This window comes from Bubalus kerabau, chromosome 5 (assembly GCF_029407905.1).
Source record: "Bubalus kerabau isolate K-KA32 ecotype Philippines breed swamp buffalo chromosome 5, PCC_UOA_SB_1v2, whole genome shotgun sequence".
Taxonomy (NCBI): domain Eukaryota; kingdom Metazoa; phylum Chordata; class Mammalia; order Artiodactyla; family Bovidae; genus Bubalus; species Bubalus kerabau.
Window position 1 is genome coordinate 100,330,706 of NC_073628.1, and position 21,870 is coordinate 100,352,575.

The 21,870-nt window shown below is 40.9% G+C and overlaps 1 protein-coding gene and 1 long non-coding RNA gene across 4 annotated transcripts; both read right to left on the bottom strand.

Moving 5' to 3' along the window:
- Positions 1-262: 262 nt before the first annotated feature.
- On the bottom strand, positions 263-9,858 carry VAMP3 (vesicle associated membrane protein 3). Of its 2 annotated transcripts, XM_055582416.1 has the most exons (5): positions 9,697-9,853; positions 7,585-7,666; positions 3,664-3,822; positions 2,856-2,907; positions 263-2,057 (listed from the first exon to the last, which is right to left on the bottom strand). In XM_055582416.1, coding segments are annotated over exons 1-5 (315 nt in total). In that variant the 5' UTR covers positions 9,699-9,853; the 3' UTR covers positions 263-2,037. The 2 variants fall into 2 exon arrangements, with proteins under 2 accessions (XP_055438391.1, XP_055438390.1); XM_055582415.1 differs by lacking the exons at positions 263-2,057; positions 2,856-2,907 and adding an exon at positions 3,347-3,483 and having other exon boundaries at positions 9,697-9,858.
- Positions 9,859-11,405: 1,547 nt separating this feature from the next.
- On the bottom strand, positions 11,406-21,168 carry LOC129653100 (uncharacterized). Of its 2 annotated transcripts, none has more exons than XR_008714956.1 (2): positions 20,907-21,168; positions 11,406-14,670 (listed from the first exon to the last, which is right to left on the bottom strand). It is a non-coding gene; the product is annotated as an uncharacterized LOC129653100 (long non-coding RNA). The 2 variants fall into 2 exon arrangements; XR_008714957.1 differs by lacking the exon at positions 20,907-21,168 and adding an exon at positions 20,029-20,334.
- Positions 21,169-21,870: the final 702 nt, after the last annotated feature.

Genomic DNA, 21,870 nt, shown 5'->3' on the forward strand with positions numbered 1-21,870 from the left:
CTCATTTCCAAAAGACCATCTATTTAAGAAACTCAAAAGCCAAATCCTGAGTGTTTCAGTGACCATAAGGAAGCCAGTTCCCCAACATCTCCTCAGCTGAAGAGCACTATTTTATACAGGGAGTGGGGTGTGAGGAAATCAGGGTCCTCAGGCAATGAGGAAGGGGAGTCAGGGTCTGTAAGGGAGGGGGTGAGCAGTAGGGAACACCGTTTCAGGACTTGGACCACACGCTACTCCTCTATCAGGGACACAGGCACCAGAGTTATGTTTATAAACACTTTATTCAGTTCATTATAGTGGGTGAGTTCCCAGCTAAACACACAGATATACAAGTTGGGTATTCCTGGGTTAATGCAGCCAGTGGGTTACATGGGACCAAGCACCAAAGCTGCAGAATCAGACCTGGCAGAGACCTGAGACAAAGGTGGGCCACTGTCCAGACACTAACTGCTGTCCCCTTCTCCCAGCAGGGCACACCGCAAGGCAGGTCTTCAACTTCATACCATTGCACTGATGTCAGGGGAACAGATGTTAAAGTGGAACCCAGGTCCTGATGCACCTTAACTGCTGTTGCTTTGTATGTCACCAAGTAGCATGTGAATGAGACTGTGAACACTCTGGTCACGGTGAGCCCCAGGGTGCTAAGACTTCTTTCCCTCTCCGTGCCTCCTCGCCTGTTTTCATTCCTACCTGACTTCTGGACCTTAAGCCACACACTCTGGTGTCCAAAGTCTCACATACACAACAAAAGTCTCTCAGCTGACAACACCTCTGCCCAAAGCAGGGTCTCATGCAGAAAGTCTGTGATGTCAAAGAAAGTGTCTCTTGTTAGCTGTCCCCTGGGAAGAGGGTCATCTACCCTGACCAATGCCTAGTAGAAAGTGAAATTTACAAGACAGATTTAGAGAGTGGAATATGGATCACAATTAGAAACAAACTCCAAGAAGCTGTTGTCTATGGGGACTGGGCCAGAAAATGACCTGTCTACAGACAGTCTCACGTGAAGGCTACAAAATTGCTGCTCACATATTATTAGAAACATACTGGGGCTTACAGCTGATCATCTGCAAACTGCTGAGTAAAATGCTGCCCACAGGTAGGAGACGGTCAGCATCGAGCTCAAATCCTCTCTAAACCTCAGGAAAAATGCTAGATCGGAAGGGCAGTTGCAAGACCTACACCCTTTCAAGGGCAAGAAAGGCCTGCCAGGATGTCAGAAGTTCACACACAACATTACAACTTTAATTCTGAAGGGGACCTTGAGTTCCACTGGTCACTTTTCTGAATTTATCTGGCAGGAACAAACTTGACGTCTGACTGGGATTTAACTTTTTGGCAAGATAGAAACTTTGGTCACAGCCATAGTTCTATAAAAATGTTTTAGAGAGGTTATTATTTCTGATTAAAACAATATTTTTAGCAAGTGATACATAACAGTAACAAGAAAGTAAACACCTTCATATGTAATGTAAGAGCAAAAACTCTTTACCAGTATCTTATTTTAAAATACAGCAAAGGTCAGTAGTGTCTATAAACAGTAGAGAGTTCTGCTATAGGGAATCAGAAAGAGCAAAATAAGGCACAGCCTGTTATTGTCACAGATTTGTGTTAGGCAGTGGTGTTCTTTCTGGAAGGCACAAATTGGAATCTGATTACCCAGAGGTTTAAAATGAGGGTAATGTCATATGATGAGGACAGTTAACTTGGAACAAATTTCCTTAACTGCAGTCAATGGCAATTAACCAGACAACATTACTGCTAGGTTATAACACTCTGCAACCGAAGAAGTCCTCTCCATCAGCCCATTTGTAAATCTGAAAAGGCACTGTGCAAAACGGAGGCTGGGCTGACCACGCTTCTAGTTTGGAGTGCATATTACAAAACAAGGCACGTCTCCTAGGAAACAAACTTTACAGTCACTAACAGAAAAATAATCATTTTAGACAGAACAGTAGGCGAGCTTGATAATATAGCAGGTTCTAAATCAAAAGTCTTGAAGAGGTTTCTTGAACAGCAGGCTGGAGTTTCACTGGTTCTTCAGGAAGATATACTCCACACTAACAAGCAGAGGAGATTTAAAAAAGGAGAGGGCAGCGGGGAGAATAGCTGTTTAGTCTTTCAGTGCAAACACAGAATAAACATCAAACACTACAGTCTAAGTGTGAACAGAAATTCAGTTTCTGGCCAATTTCCTACTAGCAGCTTCTCTACATTTTGTGGAAGATTAGAGGAGGCTGCCGAAAAAAGGATCCAAGACACATTTCTTTAAATAGTTCTCATGTTCTGGGCTACTAGTGGCAATGGGCTGTTCCGATACTGTCTACAGTAGTACTAATGGTTATAGAAATAGTATTAATGATAGTGTGGGTGTATATATGTTCCTTTATATAACTATTCTTATTATATGCCAGGCACCATCCTAAGCACATTTTATATATTAACAGCTTTGTCCTCATAATAAACATATGAGGTAGGTAGTAGTATTATTGTCCCCATTTTATAAATGAGGAAATTGAGATTCAGAAATAAGAAATTACTTGTTGAAGGCCACACAGCTGGATGGTAGAACAGAGTGGATCAGAAGTAGCCCATGCTCTTCATCACTAGGCTGTACTACTTCTCATGAAAGGAAATATCTGATGAAAGTTATACAGAGATCAAACTTATGGATCAGGATAATGTTTATGGTGAAAATCTCAGATTCAGCACTCAAGTATTTACAACACTTACTAACAAAAAGGAAAATCTTTGGGATACATTAACATCTCCAAGGGAACTTTTCTGAGCTCTTGTACATGAAGTCAAATGTGAACAGACAAGACTTTCTGCAATGAGTTTGGAGCAGGAGAACTCACCGACAATGATAATGATGATGATGACCACAACAGTGATTCCTATCGCCCACATCTGTAACCAAACATACGTCCACTTCACATTCAAACCCAGACATTAACGTGCCAACTGAAGAGTATCATTTAGTATCATTCTAGTCACAGAAGGAGAAATTAAGGTGCCCACCCATCCCAAATAGTCATAATTATTAAGGCCTAAACTTAATGTTCTTATTAATGTTCAGATAGGTGCTAACGCTCACCTATCTGCTTTTTTATAACACGTTCAAATGATTATGGTCTCTAGATAGGCATCTGTCTGTGGATACATGGATTAAGCCTGTGTCAGGTATCTTCCAACCCAGGAAGGGATGTGACCACAGCCCACTTCTTTGGCAACCATGTGAACTCAGCTTTGGGCCCTGCTCTTCACGTGGTGCTTCCTGCTTTTCTGTGGAGCATGCTGCAGCTCTCCAGCACCTCTTTCCTTTTACCCTGGAGCCATTTGCACCTGCATGCAAACTGACCTTCCTGTTCCAGCCCTCTCCTGTCAGTCTGTGTGCAGGGCTGGAAGGGGCTGCAGTCTGTGACTGATTCTGGACCTGCTTGTTTCTACAAACTTCTGAAGGTCAGCCACAAAGCATGGAGCATTCTCAATTGTGGGGGCAGAAAAAGGATATGTAGTCAGAGTTTTAGATTCAAAGTCAATGCAAATTTCTGTGTGGGAAGTCAGATTCACCTCTAAGACTCATGAAAGTCCAGTATTTGTAGCCTTTGTCTACCCCAAGACAAGACAGTGACTTGATATAAAGACCAGTTAAAAGCGAAGTACCTTGCAATTCTTCCACCAGTATTTTCTCTTCAACTTGGCAGCACTTGTTTCAAATTGGGAGGCTCCTGCCTGTAGCGCATCTGCACGGTCATCCAACTCAGAGAGCTTCTGGTCTCTTTCCAACACTTTATCCACATTGACTCTCATGATGTCCACCACCTGATGAATATGATCACATTCAGGTACAAGTAAAGGAAAGAAAAACACAACTCATCAATGAAGTTTACTGGCATTTTTTTTTTCCAGGTCAACTCTTTACTCTTTTGAGTCAAACTTTCAAAAAAGAAAAAAGGGTTGACTGTTTCACGATAAAAACACTCAGCAAACTAGGATAGAAGGGAACTTCCTTAACATGTTACAGGGTATCTGTGGAAAACCCATAGTTTACATCCATGCTCAGTGGTGAAAGACAAGGAGGCCAACCTTCAGTACTGCTGTTCAACACTGTACTGGAAGCTCTGGCCAGGTAGGAAAAAGAAATTAAAAAGCATCCAAATTAGAAAAGCTTCCTGGTGGCTTCCCTGGTAGCTCAGCTGGTAAAGAATCTGCGTGCAATGCAGGAGACCTGGGTTCGATCGCTGGGTTGGGAAGATCCTCTGAAGAAGGGAACGGCTACCCACCCCAGTATTCTGGCCTGGAAAATTCCATGGACTGTATAGTCCATGGGGTCACAAAGAGTTGTAAACAACTAAGCAACTTTCACTTTCCTTTCAAATTAGAAAAGAAGTAAAATAATCGCTGTTTGTAGATGATTCCATGTACAGAAAATCCCAAAGAATCTACCAAAAAACCCTACTAGAGTTAGTAAACAAACCCAGTAAAGTTTTAGGGTACAAGATCAACAGCCATACATTAGTGTGCTTCCGTAACTAGCAATGAAAAGGAAATTAAGAAAACAATTCCATACAATAGCACCCCCAAAAATAAAATACCCGGGACCAAGGAGGCCAAAGACTTGCATGCTAAAAACTACAAAACACTGCTGAAAGGAATTAGACCTAATGAAATGGGAAGACATCTCACATTCATAGGTTGAAAGACTTAATTAACAGTGTTAAGATGGCAAAACTCCCCCTAGTGATGTACACATGTATAGATTCAATTCAATCTCTATCAAAATTCCAATGGCTTTTTTTTTTTGCCTAAATGGAAAAACTAGTCCTCAAATTCATATGGAATTCCAAGGGGCCTTAAACACTCGAAACAATATTGAAGAAGAAAAACAAAACTGGAGGAGTCACACTTTTGAGTTTCAAAACCTGGTGCTTAGATAGCCACATGTGAAAGAATGAAGTTGGACCCTTACCTTACCTCACATGCACAAATTAACTCAAAAAGGATCAATGACCCAAATACAGAGCTGAAAACTATAAAACTCTTAGAAGAAAACATAACTCTTTACAACTTTGGCTTTGGCTGTAGATTTGGCCCCAAAAGCAAGAGCAACAAGAGAAAAAAACAGATAATCTGGATTTCATAAAAATTAAAGTCTTTTGTGCTTCAAAAGACTATCAGGAATATGAAAAGCCAATCCACAGAATGGCAGAAAATATTTGCAAATCATATATCTGACAAAGATTTAACATCCAGAATATATAAAGAACTCTTTATCAACCAACATTAAAAACAGACTACCCAATTAAAAAACTAGTGATGGTCTTGAACAGACATTTCTACAAAGAATTTATACAAACAGCCAACAACCACATGAGAAGACATTCAGCATCTCTGGTCACTAGGAAATGCAAATTAAAACCACAAAGAGTTACTAATCCATACTCATTAGGATCAGTTCAGGATGGCTATAACCAAAACAGTAGAAAATAACAAGTGTTGATGATAACGTGGAAAAACGGGAACTCTTGGACATGGCTAGTGGAAAGGCAAAATAGTGTAGCCACTGTGGAAAAGCTTGACAGTTCCTCAGAAAGTTAAATACAGCATTACTATGGCAGTGGTTTAGTCACTAAGTCATGTCGACCCTTGCGACCCCATGGACTATAGGTTGCCAGGCTCCTCCATCCATGAATTTCCCAGGCAAGAATACTGGAGCCGGTTGCCATTTCCTTCTCTAGGGGATCTTCCCTACTAAAGGATTGAACCTGCATCTCCTGAACTGCAGGTAATCTCCTCCATTACAGGCAGATTCTTTACCACTGAGCCACCAGGGAAGCCCTTAGATACATAACCAAGAGAAATGAAAAGAGATGTCCACATAGAAGCTCACATGAAAATGTTTATAGTAACACGATTCATAACAGTCAAAAGGGGAAAACAACTCAAAAATCTACCAACAGATGAATGGATAAACAAACTGAGGTATCCACCTGCAATGGAATACTATGCAGCTACAAAAAGGAATGATGTACCGACAGACGCCACAACTAGGATGAATGTCAAACAAATGATGCGAAGTTAAAGAAGCCTGACACAAAGGCCATGCATTGTATTATCCCTTTCATATGATACATCCAGCAGAGGCAAAACCACAGAAACAGAAAGTCAGTTAGAGGCTACCACTCTGGAGGAAGAGGGAATGGGAAGTGATTACTAAATGCCTACAAGGTACTCTTCAGGTGATGAAAAAACTGGAACTAGACAAAAGGAATGGCTGCAGGGCATTGTGAATACACCAAATACCACTGAATTATACACTTTAAGGTGGTTATGCAAATTTCCACTTCAGTTAAAAAAAAAACTCTGGTAAAGGAAAAGTACCAAAGGGAGGGAGGAGATATGTGTCTACCTATGGCTAATTCATGTTGAAGTTTGACAGAAAACAGCAAAATTCTGTAAAGCAATTATCCTTCAATAAAAAATAAATTAATTTAAAAAAATGTAAAAAAAAAAAAGGACCCAATTTGAGTTTGTAAGTAAACAGAAGTTTCATGGAAGATGGAATTAGAACGGGTTTCTTAGCATGAAAATGTAAACAATTCAGAATTTAGTTCATAAACAAAACCATCGGACCAAAATATTGCCATAAGATTTAACAATGGGATCTAACATTAGTTTAACTCTGCTTTTTAAGATAGCCTAATACAGAAAGACCAAGACAGCCTTGCTTAGCTATGATGGCTTTTGAAAGAGAAAGTGAAAGTGAAGTTGCTCAGTCGTGTCCAAGTCTTTGCGACCCCGTGGACTGTAGCCCACCAGGCTCCTCCGCCCATGGGATTCTCCAGGCAAGAATACTGGAGTGGGTTGCCATTTCCTTCTCCAGGGGATCTTCCCAACCCAGGGATCGAACCCAGGTCTCCTGCATTGCAGGCAGATGCTTTAACCTCTGAGCCACCAGGGAAATACGAGCCTAAATTTCTCAAATAGTCCTTCCATTGTAGGTCTGCATGTATAGGGCAGAAGAAAAGATGCTCTAAGGGCCTCCCAACCTAACATTTCTACAAACACAGATCTGCTGGTTAGAGCAGTTTTCCAGCACCTGCCTCTTGCACAGTACTGGATGGCAACTGACAGAGATTTGTTGGGCTGGGTAACTGGTAAAAAGCATCCTGATGAAAACTCTGTTCAGAAGGATTCATCCTGGCTTCTGCAATCTACAGACCTCATCCTTAAGATTTTATTATTTTATAAAGCAGTTCTTTTTTCTTCTCTAATGTTTAATTTATTGTGGCAAAATATACATCACCAAGTGATTCTTGGGAGGAATGTCCTCAGGGAGAAGAGCCTGTACTTTAGGTGTGTGATTTGGTTAAAGGAAAACAAGCTTGAAACCAGGAGGATATGACTTCTCAGGAGCTTAGAAAAGGGCTCCCAAAACAGTAGGGGACAAATTTTTGTTACAGTTAGGATAGTCCAAATTTACTTTACGTTCACACTTCTATGATCCTTTTCCTAAACAGAACTATTCCCAGAGGGTTCTCATGTTGGCTTGTAATTCAGGTTTTCAACATTTCAGAGCAATACCTCATCCACTTGATTTTGTGTCTGCTGAAGTCTTCTACTACTGCCAGCGGCAGCGCTTGAACCTGCAGGTGCATTTGTAGTCCTGAAACACGTAAAGACACAGGCAAGAGTAAGTTAGGATTCCAAACACATTTCTGTTAAGTATGTGGATATTTTCCAGGACCCTCAGTGTTAGAAATTTCAGAACTAAAGCAGAAAATGAACATCTTTTCTGCAGCAATGAACAAAGGTTCTAAAGACATCTCTTCTAATTCCTCTAAAATTTCAAAGATTCACCCACATGTTAAAAGTGACTGAGGTCTAAAGTGAAGGTTTGATAAGCTCTCCTTTGTATCACTGAAGCATCTGATCCTCACATGAAAGTCAAAGTGTTAGACATTCAGTGACCCCCTGGACTATAGCCCACCAGGCTCCTGAGTCTATGGGATTCTCCAGACAAGAATACTCGAGTGAGCTGCCATTTCTTCCTCCAAAGGATCTTCCTGACCCAGGGATCAAACCCAGGTCTCCTGCATGGCAGGCAGATTCTTTATCATCTGAGCCACCTGGGAAGCCTGATCCTAAGATAGGTAGATGCTATGTTCCCATTTTTTTTTATTACTTGTTTTAAGGTATACAGCTACTTAAATGCACTCAGTACTCTTCTGATCTTTTCACTGTGGCAAGAACTGTCTTCAGAGTGGTGAACAATTACAGAACACCCTTTTTCCAGTACAGAGAAACAGACTCACTTAGAGAAACAGAGTGAGGAACACTAGGATGCAGGGAGTGGGGGCGGTGTGAGTGGCAAAGATAAGATGAAGCAAGGCTCCCTCTCTTGAAAGGTACTTCTTTTAACATCCTCATTGAATGCTTTACTTTTCCCCCAGACAGATCTTTTTTGAGCACTCTGGCTTGGAAGTCCTAATTGCTTCCATGACTTGGTTGGCAATACTTTTGATTTTTCAGAGATACCTATATACAGTCTTGCCTACAGCCTTGCCTTCTCCTACAGATCCTTCCTATGTCTTAGGTCTCTTCCCTGTGTCTTTCCTAGAACACCCACTGATTCATTGATTCAACAATTATTTTATACCATGTGTCAAAGATTAGGGATGCAGCAGACCCCAGCCATGCCCTCAGAGTTTACTGTCTGAGAGATAACAGCAAAGGGTCATGTACTATGCATTTGCTGCAAGCATCTTCTCATTTAGTCCTCAAAACTCTTTGAGGGGGACACTACTACTATTAACCTCATTTTACAGAAAACTAAAGTAAGGTTTAGAAAGTCGACACCACCGGCTGCACTGGAGCCTGTGTTTAGACCAGGTTCTGTATAATTCTACCGATCTAGATTTTAACTGCTGCGATCATCTGGCACAGCAGCCTCAAGCAGGAAGACTCCAGAGGAGGGGTGACCCTAGTTCCGGGAGGAACCGTGGGAAAGCACCCATCCCTTTCTCTGTAGGTGAGCGACAAGCAGGTTGAGGCGGGGGACAGCGGGTCTTTGTGATTCCTGACCTTTAGCGTTCTCTGAACTGTTACCACGGGAAATTCCTGTTTTCAAGGGCCACTACCAGAATGCTTCTGCTTAAAAGGAGAAGGCCCACAGCTCTGCGCCTGAGTCCACTCAAACCACAGGTGCTTCAAGACAGGGCGGAGGTCCTTCTTCCCCTTACAACTTCCGGAATCCAGCCCAACACTAGGAGGGGAGCAGGCGCTCCAGGACGAGGGCTGCGGTCACAGCACCCCTCAGTGAACTTGGGGGGGGGCAAGGAGGGGAAAAAACAGGACGGGGAGGGGAGGTCGGAGCTGAAGCAGGGCTGGCGGTGGAATTCTCCCTACCTCTGGGAAACCCCGGCTGCCCCGCCCTCACCCCTTCCGCGTCCGCCCGACAGCCGCGGGGCCCTCAAGGGCGGCCGGCGGGGCCGCAGTGCCGACCCGGCCCGTATGCAGCCCGCACTCCCGGGGGCCGCCGCCCACCCCTAGGCCTTGGGAGCCCCCGCGCATAGGCGCGCGGGGAGCGCCCGCGTCCGAGGGGCGGCGGGCGGGAACCGGGCCGGGCCGGGGTCCCAGCCGCGGTCCGAGGTCCCTCGGGCCCTCGGGCCCTCCGCGCCGCGTCCTGTCACTCACATTTTGGCGGCGGAGGCAGAGTCTCAGGATCGGCTAACTGGCGCTGCGGGACCGGAGGCCGGGGACCTGGGACCTGGGCGCGGTGCCGGCGGCGCAGGGGCGATGACGTCATCGGGAGGGGCTGACGGGGTGGACGGGGCGCGCGAGGCGCGAGGGTCGCGCCGGAAGGGGGCGGGGTGTGTCGAGGGCGGGCGGGGTGTGTCGGGGGCGGCCCCCTTCCACCGAGCGCTGTGGCCAGTTGCTGGGCGACTGCCGGCTGTCACTGCCCGCGCCAGTGCTGACCTGGGGCACGTGAAAAGGCACCACGGAAATAAATGAGGGTGTGGGAGTTTTACGTTATTCTGGGCCCGTGAGTTATTCCTCTGACTGTGACAGCATCGGAGACAGCCCTTGGGCTTCTGCTTAAAGTTCCCCATTAATCCAGTGGTCCTGGAGACACCACATTTTCGCAAGAAACTTGTTAAAATGGGAGGGGAGGTTCATTCATAGTATTTGTTACAGGCATTGATTGGATTAGGCTTCCTTTTCGTGTGTTCATTTGTGACACAAATATCTGTCATTGCACAGATCTTATTATTAATATAATCTCTTCATGGAAATCTTGATATCAGGGACTGTACTTTCTACCTTTCTGTATGTATTTCGGGACACCAAGCACAGAATACGTCCTCAACTTCTGAATTTCCGGTTGAGGCTGAGGCACAAATCTGAGTAGTGATTTACTGTGCAAGGAATTTCAGTTGTACTAAAAGCGTTCCTACCAGCAAAGGAAACTCCAGCGTTAAATAAACAGAACACCAGTAGGTCAACTGGCAGAACAGATGAGAAATGAAAAAAAAAAATAACATCAAACTGTCTTTTCCAATTCTAAATGGGATTTGAAAAAGGAAATATTAGTGTATATTAGAATAAGAAAGAGTGTCACAGAGGTGAAATTCAGATTGAGTTAAGTAGCTAACAAGAGAACTTTCCAGGCATGGGAGGAACAAATCATATGAACAAAGAACAGTGGACCTGGACACGATTTGAACAGACCAACCAGGGAGTGCAGGTTGGGGCAGAGATGAAAACAAGACTGAGTAGTGAGTGAAAATAAACAAGAAAGGAGAATATCATTTCAGTGCAGTGGGCTCTAGAAATCACTGAGGCTTCATGAAACTGGGAGATCTATCATGCAAAACTTGTCTGACAGCAGCTCCAGAATGGTTTAGATGGAAGAGGGACCACCAGGGAGTTGAGTTTCTGCAGTGAAAGGGAAGACTGATGCCAGGGTTCCGGAAAAGAAGGCTGGGCTTAGTAGTCAGCTGAAAGGTGCATTTTTTAAAAGTCAGAGGGCTTTAACTGAAAAGGTGAATTTCAATCCGTGTTTTTATCTTTCCCGTAAGTGCACTTAGGCTGAGAGGTGCCTGAGAAGGTATCAATAACTCAAGGACAGTGAATATTGATAGATGTATACACATAATATACACATAATCTAAAGCTCTTTGAGATCCTCCTTGAATCCAATAGTGGACAAGCAAATGTTCTAGGAACAGTGGTTCTATTAATAAATGTTCTCTTTCCTGGACAGACCTGAAACTATGTAGCATTCCATGTCAAAACACTGCATCAAGATAGAAGGAACTATTTGAAATGATTTTGTAAGGTTTAAAACCTGCTGATCACCTTGGATTTCAGTATCAGGTGAAGTTAAAGCAACACACACATAGTATGGGGAAATTTTCTTCATTTTTAATTTACAGCAGAAAGAATATAAAGCATTCAGAAAACATTTTCCATATTTTAAGGGCAATTCAAAACATTTTGCATGGTTTCCAGCAGCTGAGTTCTTCAACAGATCCATTGATTCAATGATGCTTTACATGCACAATTACAAAAATAAAACTTACAAAAAAGAAGACATCTAGACTAGTTTTACATGCAAGTCTCAGGGACCCCCCATTGGGCGCCAACTACTGTGTGGAACTGCCATAAGCGACCGTGCAGCCAGAGAGGGGTTCGAGTTATTGTCTCGATTTCGTTCACACAGTACAGCTGATTTCAAATGGGTAACAAGTGTAGCAATTAAATCATCAGGAGACAGAATAAGATTAGCTATTAATTTTATAATGAGATCCTACTCCTGGCACTTGGGAATTCAGATTATCCAAGAAAGCTGCGCTTACCTATCATCTTATATTCAAAAGTAAGATTCACAAACAAGAAAAAGCGGTCAGAAATGTTTCATTTCAGTGGAAGTGCATTTGTACCTCACCTGGGATTCACAGTTGTACTGGTAGATGACACTGGTAGGTTCTGAACCTACTTCTATCCTCTCCGTAAGAACGCTCCTAACTATGTCAGTCTTTTATCTTCCAGATTATCTAGCTTACTCAGCTAATAATGTAGCATGTGAGACATTTAAAAAAAAAAAAGTGAGGGTTAAAGCAAATCCACTGAGGTCATTACTCCTGTCAAAAGATCGGCTATTTGTACCACAATGGAATAAACGTACCTAAATTCAGGATTACTAAAGGATATTCTGAAAGAGCTGGCTTTCACATTCTCTTCCCATTTATGAATGCAATTGTGTGTTTGTAAATTACTCAGTGTCCTCCTGTAGGTCAAATTGTGGGAAAATAATGGGGGAACTGCAACCGTTGCAACAAAACCCACACATTTAAAAACAAAATTGAGTCAGGTCAGTTTACAAATGTACAGGTGGCTGCTAGTTGTAGGGCTGTCACCGTTGTCAAAGCTGATCACAAGCAGTAAGACATATACTGTACAGTAATTCGAGGTTGGCAGTGAAAGGAAGTAATTAAAAAACAAGTACAATTATAGAAAAGGCACCAAGAGCACTGACCCCAGTTGTTACCACAATCTTTTTGTATCTATCTTCCTTCTAAGACACCAGTTTAAAAGCTGATTTGTGAATATTTTTAGGCTTCATAACAAGCCTTGAGTTTTCACTTACAGTTGGCAGCCAGAACCAAGGGAAAAAAAAAACACCAAAACTATTCTCTCAGCTTTACACCAACTGATCCTGAAACTTAACCTGGGAATTTTAAACTGGCATCGGCAAGTGCGAACTTGATTCTCTCCATTTAACATTAGTAGTTGAATTGTTAAAAAGCATCAGATTTCTTTGGCTCCTCATTATGTGGAAATAGTAATATACCATGACATTCCTACGAGACCAGTTTGCATCCTTTTAATTTGTAGTTATTTTGTGTGCAATTTTTTATTACATTTTCTGATTTCCAGCAGGAGATATGAAAACGTGAGATATTTTTCTATTTTTCATCCTATTTCTTTTGTCATGTTTTGACCATTCTAAGTGTTCTTTGTTGGAGTGAGTGGATGGTGTTAAGCTATATACTGATTCATCTTAATGATTATCTGTTTAGCAAAATTAACTTAATTTTCTTAAGCGATATCAGCATTCACATTACTTGGCACCATTGGCAAAAAAATCTTTTAAATAAAATAAAATAAACTCCTGGTAGCCAAAATTAAATGTAAACATATCCTTTTTTAAGTAATGTTACTCTGCCTTTTTTTCCTAAGTCTTAATACAGTAGCTCTTTTTTTTTTTTTTTTGCAGTTTAGTCATGCTTTAGCAAAATGTTCTTCTAAAGAACATTTAAAATAAAGTACTCTTATAGTGAAATAAAGTTTTTTTTTCATTTTACAGACCATAGCCACTAATGCTTTGCTTTTTTCATTTCTTTTTCTTGATTTCATGCACATATCTCTTTGTTTTAATATATACAATATATACAAACAATACATCCACATTTTTTTCTCGCTCATTCAGACAAAACTATACAAATAATTTTATCTTGCCATGTTATTGACCTTTGTGAATAAAATATTTAGCAATTAATATAATCCCTTTCAAATATTTTCTCACTTTCCATTTCTACCTTCTATATATACACAGAAACTGCTCAGGTTGGATGAGATATAGCCAAAAATATGGAATTTACTGGCCAGAACGCAGCACCACACTGATCTTTTAGGTGGCAAATGTCCAGGCAAGGTTCATGATTCCTTAGAATGACTACAGTTTCCAAGGCTACTAAAAAAAGCTACATGCTTTACCAACTCTTTAAGTAATTCTCATTGCACAAGAAAGTAAGGCAAAAAAATTAAAGTGCTGAACATGAGAAAAGGGATAAGATGATGACTCTCCTCGCAGGTTCTTGGGAGGTGGTGGGGACAAGAAAATAAATTTAAACTCTGTACGCTGTTCCTCGTCACTTCCCATGCATTACCCGTGTACCACGCACCCGCCCCCTCTGCAAACTTCCACAAAACACTAAAAACCTGCAGATTTTTAAAAGTTGCATTAAGTGTGCTGTAGAGATTGAAACGCAAACAGACAAACAAATTAAGATCAAATAAACACAGTGAAGGAAATGAGAACACACGGACCCAATAAAGATTTGTATGATCTAAGCCCTCCACTGAGAATCAATCCCAAAAATTCAGCTTCTTGGAAATAACCGACAGGTGCAGGAACAGCATTCTCTTCGTTGCTAGTGCATCCCCACCTTTTCTTATCTATATTTTTGGTATAAATATTTGTACAGTTCCACACGATGTTTGAATACAGCCCTATGTGAGAAGGAAGATGGCTTCTTCCTAAGAGGAGGAAAGCCTCTTTCGATTCCTCGTGGTGTCTTGTTTGCCCATGATCCAACAGAAGATTGAGTTCCAAGATGTCTTGCTGATCAAATTAAAAGTTGTCCATGAAAGTGCAAATGCAATGACCAAAACATTCCTGTTAAAATCCTGCAGCTGATCTCCCCAAAACTGCAGAGGGATTGTGTGTGTGTGTGTGTGTGTGTGTGTGTGTGTGTGCATGTGCGTGTTGTTGCATGTCTCTGCTAAAAACAGAAATGAAAACAGTCTGAAAAGCAGTGTCACATTGCTAAGGGATGCTGTTGTATGTCTTCAAGTTCCTTGGCCTTTTTCAATTCTTTCACTCTGGAAGAGAAACAAAACAAAATACCAGGTGATAACTATAGAGTGAAACTGTCACCAGATAAAGGAAAGGGTGTGGCCATTTCCCTAGGAAGTAAAAAGCCAAGACAAAAACCCCTCTGAGGACTGATGGCTAAGGAAACTCCTGTGAAATTGCTGGGGAAAATATTCAAGTGGAAGACTGCAGCCTTCCTGAAACTCTCCTCAATATCAAGAGCTCTAAACACAAAGCAAAACCAAAGTTGAAAGCATTAAATCAAGTCTAACAATAACGTGCTCCTTCTAGAAAAAGTTAATTGGTCAAATAACTCTTTTTAGCCTGGTCGACCCCCATGAATGCCCTGTGATTCCACAGGATGCAAGCTAGTTTGTTTGCACACACGTTTGTTCATTAGCTTTTGATGTACCTAGGGCATGAGTTCTTGCTTGGCTCACAGACTCAAGATCCTGAGCTATCTTGAACCTGATGGGCTCCCCTGCACAACTCTGATTTTGCCCAGGTATTGTTCAGTCTTTCTGATTTTCAGAATTGTTTACTTTCCTCCCATTCCACATTGGAGCTTTAAAAGATGTTTGGGTCACTTCCCCCGTGCCCCTGGGTAGACAGCACCAGCGTGCAATACCAATAAGGTACTTCTTTCTGTTTATCAAATGTGTGGTGGTAAACAAATTTAAATTGCTATAAATAGAGTCAGGGAAAGTTCACAGCAAATTATTTGTTGATGACTGCTTTCAGTTGAAATTTTTTAATATAAAAATTTGCCTTGGCTTTTGAATGAATATGGCCACCTGATGCATATGGGGACCTGGGAAAGTGGTTCTAAGCTAAAGAATATATTTCTCTTTATTGTCAGATAACTAAGAGCTTGCCTGACTATTGGATTGGTCAAAGGCAAGTGTGACTTTAGGGTCTAATTTCTGAAGTCAGTGTGCGCTGTGTTAAGTCATACATAGATTGTTTGCAGCACTGCATGGCATGTGGTAACATTTGTTTACTAAAAACGGGTGTGAGAGGATGATCTCAGCCACACAGAAGCAGCAGTTTCTCTAGACACATACACTCTACCTCAATAGTATGAAAAGAAAAAAAATTTGATTTGTTTCCCCAATATGGTCCTGTACAGAGCTAATTCCCAAATACCATTTTCTCATTCTCTAAGAGAAGGGCCTCTCCTGTTATCTTAAGTTATATGGGTAAGTTTAAATTTTATTTTAAGAAAACTGTTAGTTTCCTTTCTAGAGAATGCTCAAGTGGAAATAAAACATTTTGAAAAACCAGTAATAAGTTATGGCTCTATTGAGGTTGGCATTCAATGAAATGGCACGTGTGCTATAATAGCGATTGAAGAAAATTATATTTACCACCTCCAAGCAGAATCATTTCTGAGTATTCTGTCAAGTTGGTATGATCTCTTCAAAGAGAAGATGCTCTCTTTCAGAAAAAAAGCTTTGTCATTTTATCATCACCAGAAAGAATTATAATATTTGAAAACGTACTTCTTTGTCTGATTTATTTACTAAATATACCAAGCCCAGTTTGCTCAAACAGTATATCTTCGAAACTATGAAAGCCTTCTTTCTTAACAGGTACACTTAGAATACCCTGCTGTATTCACAACTGCATCCAGGTATCATTTGAACTTTATGATTAAGTACATGATGGATTATTAAATTGTTGGGTACTCTGGGTCATACTGCAGTACAAAAATACACATCATTATAGGTCCCTAGTTTTGGACATGCATACTTGATAAATAAATGGCTTTTTAAAAATTGAAACATGCTATATTCTGTGTTCAATTTTTAAACATGCAATATCTATACTAACAGTCCTCTGGCTGGAAGAATGCAAGGCATGCACCGATGCCACCTTTCCTTCTGGGCATGCAATGTACCCGTACTTGTGCAGACCTCCTTGCCAAATTACCGCAAAATGTGCATGCTACTTCGGATACGACACCTGACTTCTGCACTAGCACAGGACTCCTTCACAAATGTGCAACAGAAACTCCATCACTGGTGAGACTTCTAGGATTTAAAGAACCCTGAACTCAAAACCTGAGAGCATAAACACAAAGATCTCCATTCACAATTTCTCTAGTGGGAACAGGAAGGCTTTACGAATCTTTTTTTTCCTTTTAGTAAAGTCTTCAAGTTTTTATATTTTTATTTTTTGGCCACGCCGCCCAGCATGTGGGATCTAGGCTTCCTGACCAGGGATCGAACCCAGGTTCCCTGCAATGGAAGTGCAGAGTCAGGCTCAGGTCTTTAGTCACTGGACCACCAGGGAAGTCCCACTTTACAAATCTTAAGTTCATCATTGGGATGAACTAAAAAGGAATGTGAATTATAGACCAGAAATGTTTTATAACAAATGTTCACACCAAAAATCTGTAATCAGCTGGTCATGTGGGTATACTGCAAATTTTTTTTAAATGGTCACATTTGTTTCTGTGCCTTTTTTTTTTTGCTAGTTTCTTTTTGAGCTAATTAAAATGTCAACTAAGGTTTTAAAGTTACTATGTAAATATGGCGCTATGAAACTAGCGCTGGCTTCACACACCGTTAAGTTAAAGCGAGTTGCATGTCCACAAACAGAATGACCACAATTACCAACTTGGGGAAAATGAGACATTCCTATTTCCAGATATATTTTCTAGGCTTTCCGAACTACTGAATTCCGATGGAGAATTAGTTTCACGGTACAGTTTTCACAGTCTGCTTGCATTACAAATACAAAACATCAAAACGAATTAAATGGCATAGGCATTTTTTAAAAGGAAATTGTTAAAGGAAAAATTAGCAAAAAAGGAAGAAAATGCACATTCCTATAGCTCGATGGGATCCTTAGTGTGTGTTACCTTATTTAGTCCTCACAACCTCACCATCTTCTCCAATTTGTAAATAGAGAACCTGAGATTTGCAGAATTGAGCAGCCTGCCCAATTATATGTAATAGTTAACAAATGGCAGAATGGCGATTTGAAGCCAGGTTTATCTGGCTTCACTCCTCCACTCTGATGCCTCGAGCAGTATCTCAGGGCAACAGCAACAAAGAATAAATGTTTAAACCCAATTCTTATTTGTCTTTTCCAAAAGTCTGTACAGAAAACATGCATTTAGAAATTTCCTGTGGCATGGGTGACTACAATGTTGAAACTGATGACAATTTCCTTTTCTCAATTCTAAGATGCCACCCTTTATAAAACCATGTGTTCATTTTATTACAGTGTTTTAGAGTGAAAAATAGCTCCACGTAAAACACACACGTGGATCTGAAGCGGATCTGAAACGTGAAAGGAATGGGTGTAAGAATCAGGGCAGCCGAGGACTGTTAGCTTCATTTACCAATTTCCTGAGCATGTTGATTGCTAACATACCCCTAGAAGTGGCTTTTACAGTCTGCTCTACCGAGATCATAAATGGAGGTTTATGTGACTCAAGGGTAGATTATTAGGGTAAGACCGTGGTGCCTAATTTTTTGTTTTGTTTTGCTTTAAATCAAATGTCAATTGGAAAAAGTATGTTTGAATGTTAGGCTGACTCCCCAAAATACCAGAAAACACTTATATTCACTGAAGTGAATGAGAACAACTTCTGATACAAGGATTTTTGTTAATAAATTCCGAGTTAGATGTTTCAAACCACAGTATTTCAAATAGTCACAGAAATTTGTGTCTGCCTTGTCTCACTCATTCAAGACGTGAAATAAAAGGCACAGGTTAATTGAAAATACTTCTACCATGAAAAGGATGTACAATAAAAGTTTAACAATTATTATTTCTGGGTAATATCCCTTGCTTATTTGTATTTCCAGAATGCACTACGAGTATGTGTTTCCTTCATAATAATGATCTCTGCTTGTCATTTTATAAAAAACTTATAAGATATTTTTCTATCCATCAGTTACAACTACTGTGTCTTACAAACACTGTAGTCACATGACATTAAAGAACAACTGAACAATTCAGTGGAGGGGAAAAGATCATTGTTATAGACCAAAACCAAAATCAATTGATGGAGCTAGTTTCATTGATCCTGCCTATATTATGAGCTTCTTTTCAGTGTGAAAACTTGGCAAATGTAGAGCAGAATTTTTGAAATTGGAAATATACTTGAAATCTCAGTAACTGTAGTCATCACACCTACAGAACTGAGAATACAGATGTTCAAGTCATCATGTCTACAGAACTGAGAATACAGATGTCCAAGTTACCCCATCTACAGAACTGAGAATACAGATGTCCAAGTCACATCTACAGAACTGAGAATACAGATACCAAGTCATCACATAAAGAACTGAGAATATAGATGTCCAAGTCATCACGTCTATAGAACTAAGAATACAGACATCCAAGTCATCGTGTCTACAGAACTGACAATACAGATGTTTAACTCACTGCCTCTGCAGAACTGAGAATACAGATGTCCAAGTCACCACATAAGGAACTAAGAGTACAGATGTCCAAGTCACCACATCTACAGAACTGAGAATACAGATGTCCAAGTCATCACATACAGAACTGAGAATACATATGTCCAAGTCACCACATAACCAAGTCATCATGTCTACAGAACTGACAACACAGATGTTCAAGTCATCATGTCTACAGAACTGAGAATACAGATGTCCAAGTCACCACATAAGGAACTGAGAATATAGATGTCCAAGTCACCCCATCTACAGAACTGAGAATACAGACGTCCAAGTCACCACATCTACAGAAATAAGAATACAGATGTTCAAGTCATCACATCTACAGAACTGAGAATATAGATGTCTCAGTTATCACAAAAAGAACTGAGAATATAGATATTCAAGTCATCACATCTACAAAACTGACAATACAGATGTGCAAGTCATCACATCTACAGAACTGAGAATACAGATGTCCAAGTCATCAAGTCTACAGAACTGAGAATACAGATGTCCAAGTCACTGCATCTGCAGAATTGAGAATACAGATGTCCAAGTCACCACATAAGGAACTAAGAATACAGATGTCCAAGTCACCACATCTACAGAACTGAGAATACAGATGTCCAAGTCATCACATACAGAACTGAGAAAACAGATGTCCAAGTCACTACATCTGCAGAACTGAGAATACAGATATCCAAGTCACCACATCTGCAGAACTGAGAATACAGACGTCCAAGTCACCACATCTATAGAACTGAGAATACAGATGTCCAATAACCTTTGGTTACATTACACAAACTCAACTAAGGGTTACTAAGTTTTGCGTTCTCTTAAAGAATTACAAGTGTTAGACTCATTCAGGTCGAGGAGGGAAATGAATTTAATAATCTCCATGTTAAAAAAAAAAAAAAAACCAAGGCCTGTGATAATTACACTTACTTCTGAATTCCCTTGCATGGAAGCAAAGCAGTCTTCCTTGAGATTGTGAAGACAACCATATAGATAGAAACTGTAGCTTCTGCAGGTACAAGGAGATTGCTACTCTAAGGACAGCTGCCAGGACCATGTATCTGAACTTTGCACCCGTTAACTTGGGAAATGGTCCTCGTGTTACTGGCTTGGACTTATACAGTAATTAGAAGAGTACGACTTTGGCCTGTGATCATCCAGCTATTAAAATTAAAGACAACCCTGAGATTACCCCCCCAAACATTCTAGGCTGAAAATAATCACTTTAGGATATTGCTTCAGTCTCAACCCAAACTGCGTTGCGCTGTAATGCACTGAAGTGAGGAAGAAAAGCAACAGCACTGAAAGCCAGCAGAAGCCCACGGGGTTTCTGTCCATCAGACGTCCCATGATCGTTATGGATAAATGAAGTAGGCCTGCTTCAGAAACTCATAGCAAACAATGGCTCCATGGGTAAAGCATTAGGCAAAGCGGCTTCATTACATCTACTTGGTGATGCTCAGCCAGGGAAATGTGTCATGAGTCAGTGGATCTTGGCAGGTATATTCTTGCAATGCTGGACGTCAGAAATGTACAGGGCAGCCAGAGGCGGCTTTCTGCTTAGTTACCTGTTGTTCTGAGAGCTGCAATAGCTCGTGGGGGGGATTAGGCAAAGAGAGGTCTTGCCATTTTCCGGATACCTCATTTGGATTGCAAAATGAAAAAGACAGAGAGGCCCAATAAGAACAACACAGAGCATGTTGTCTGCAATGTAACACACACCACTGTGTTCCCAAAAGATTCATTTCCTAAAAGAGGCAAGTAAGACAGAATTACTTTGGAGATTTTAATGAGATGCCACGTCCCACCTTCATCTCTCACTCCTCCCTGAGCCGACTGGGCCACTTGGAAATTCACCTAACGTCACGTTTAACTAGAGAAGTGAGACATCCGAGTTGCTGACAGACGCTGTTCCTTAATTAAACCGCTCACTCGCAGGCATTGTTAGAGAGCTGCCCTTTGGACGAAAGTGGAGAACCACACACAAAGTCTATGTGTGACCTGCAGAACTTGCTAGTGACCCACTGCAGATATTTGGTTTGACTGCTCTTCTCAAGAATCTGTGCTGTCAACGCTACTTACCAAGATAACTAGCAGCATCTGGTTAAGTGTTTGGAAACCCAGCTGTCAAATAGAAAACCTGTTGTTTAAAAATCTGTGATCAGAAAGTGTTATTTCTTCTTCTCCCAATCAGGGCTCTTTTCCTTCCAGTTGCATGGTTTCACCCACCTTTACTGAACATGGGTAGCTAGGCCAGCAATTTATAAGAAATTGGTTATTTCAATACCGGGGGTCCTGCTGTTTACAATACCTGCAGGGACTATAACAGGTTATTAGGCTCTCTTGCAGAAATCTGATCTCATCAGGGAAAGAAAAAATTTGTCTAAGGCAATTTCTATTTTAGTCTCAATACCTTGAGAATAAACCTGTTAGGTAATTCAGCTGTTTTCTATTTTCTTTTTCATCTGAGGCATCCTGGTTTTTCTGCTGTTAACACTGAATAACACCCTGTTTGAGACACTTAAAATCCAACTGGAATGCAGAATTATTTACAGCCTGTGCACTAAAAAATTTCTTCAAGCTTAGCAATCTTTCAGCCATTTACTTCAGTTGTATCACACCTCAATGAACTAAGAAAATAATAATTAAATCCGTTGACTCAAATATCTGTGTTTAATGCTTTCTCGAACAGATAGTTATTGTGTCCAAGACAAAACAAATTCCTCTGACGGCATTAGGATTTGGATGATTCCATTTTAAGTGACTAGATAA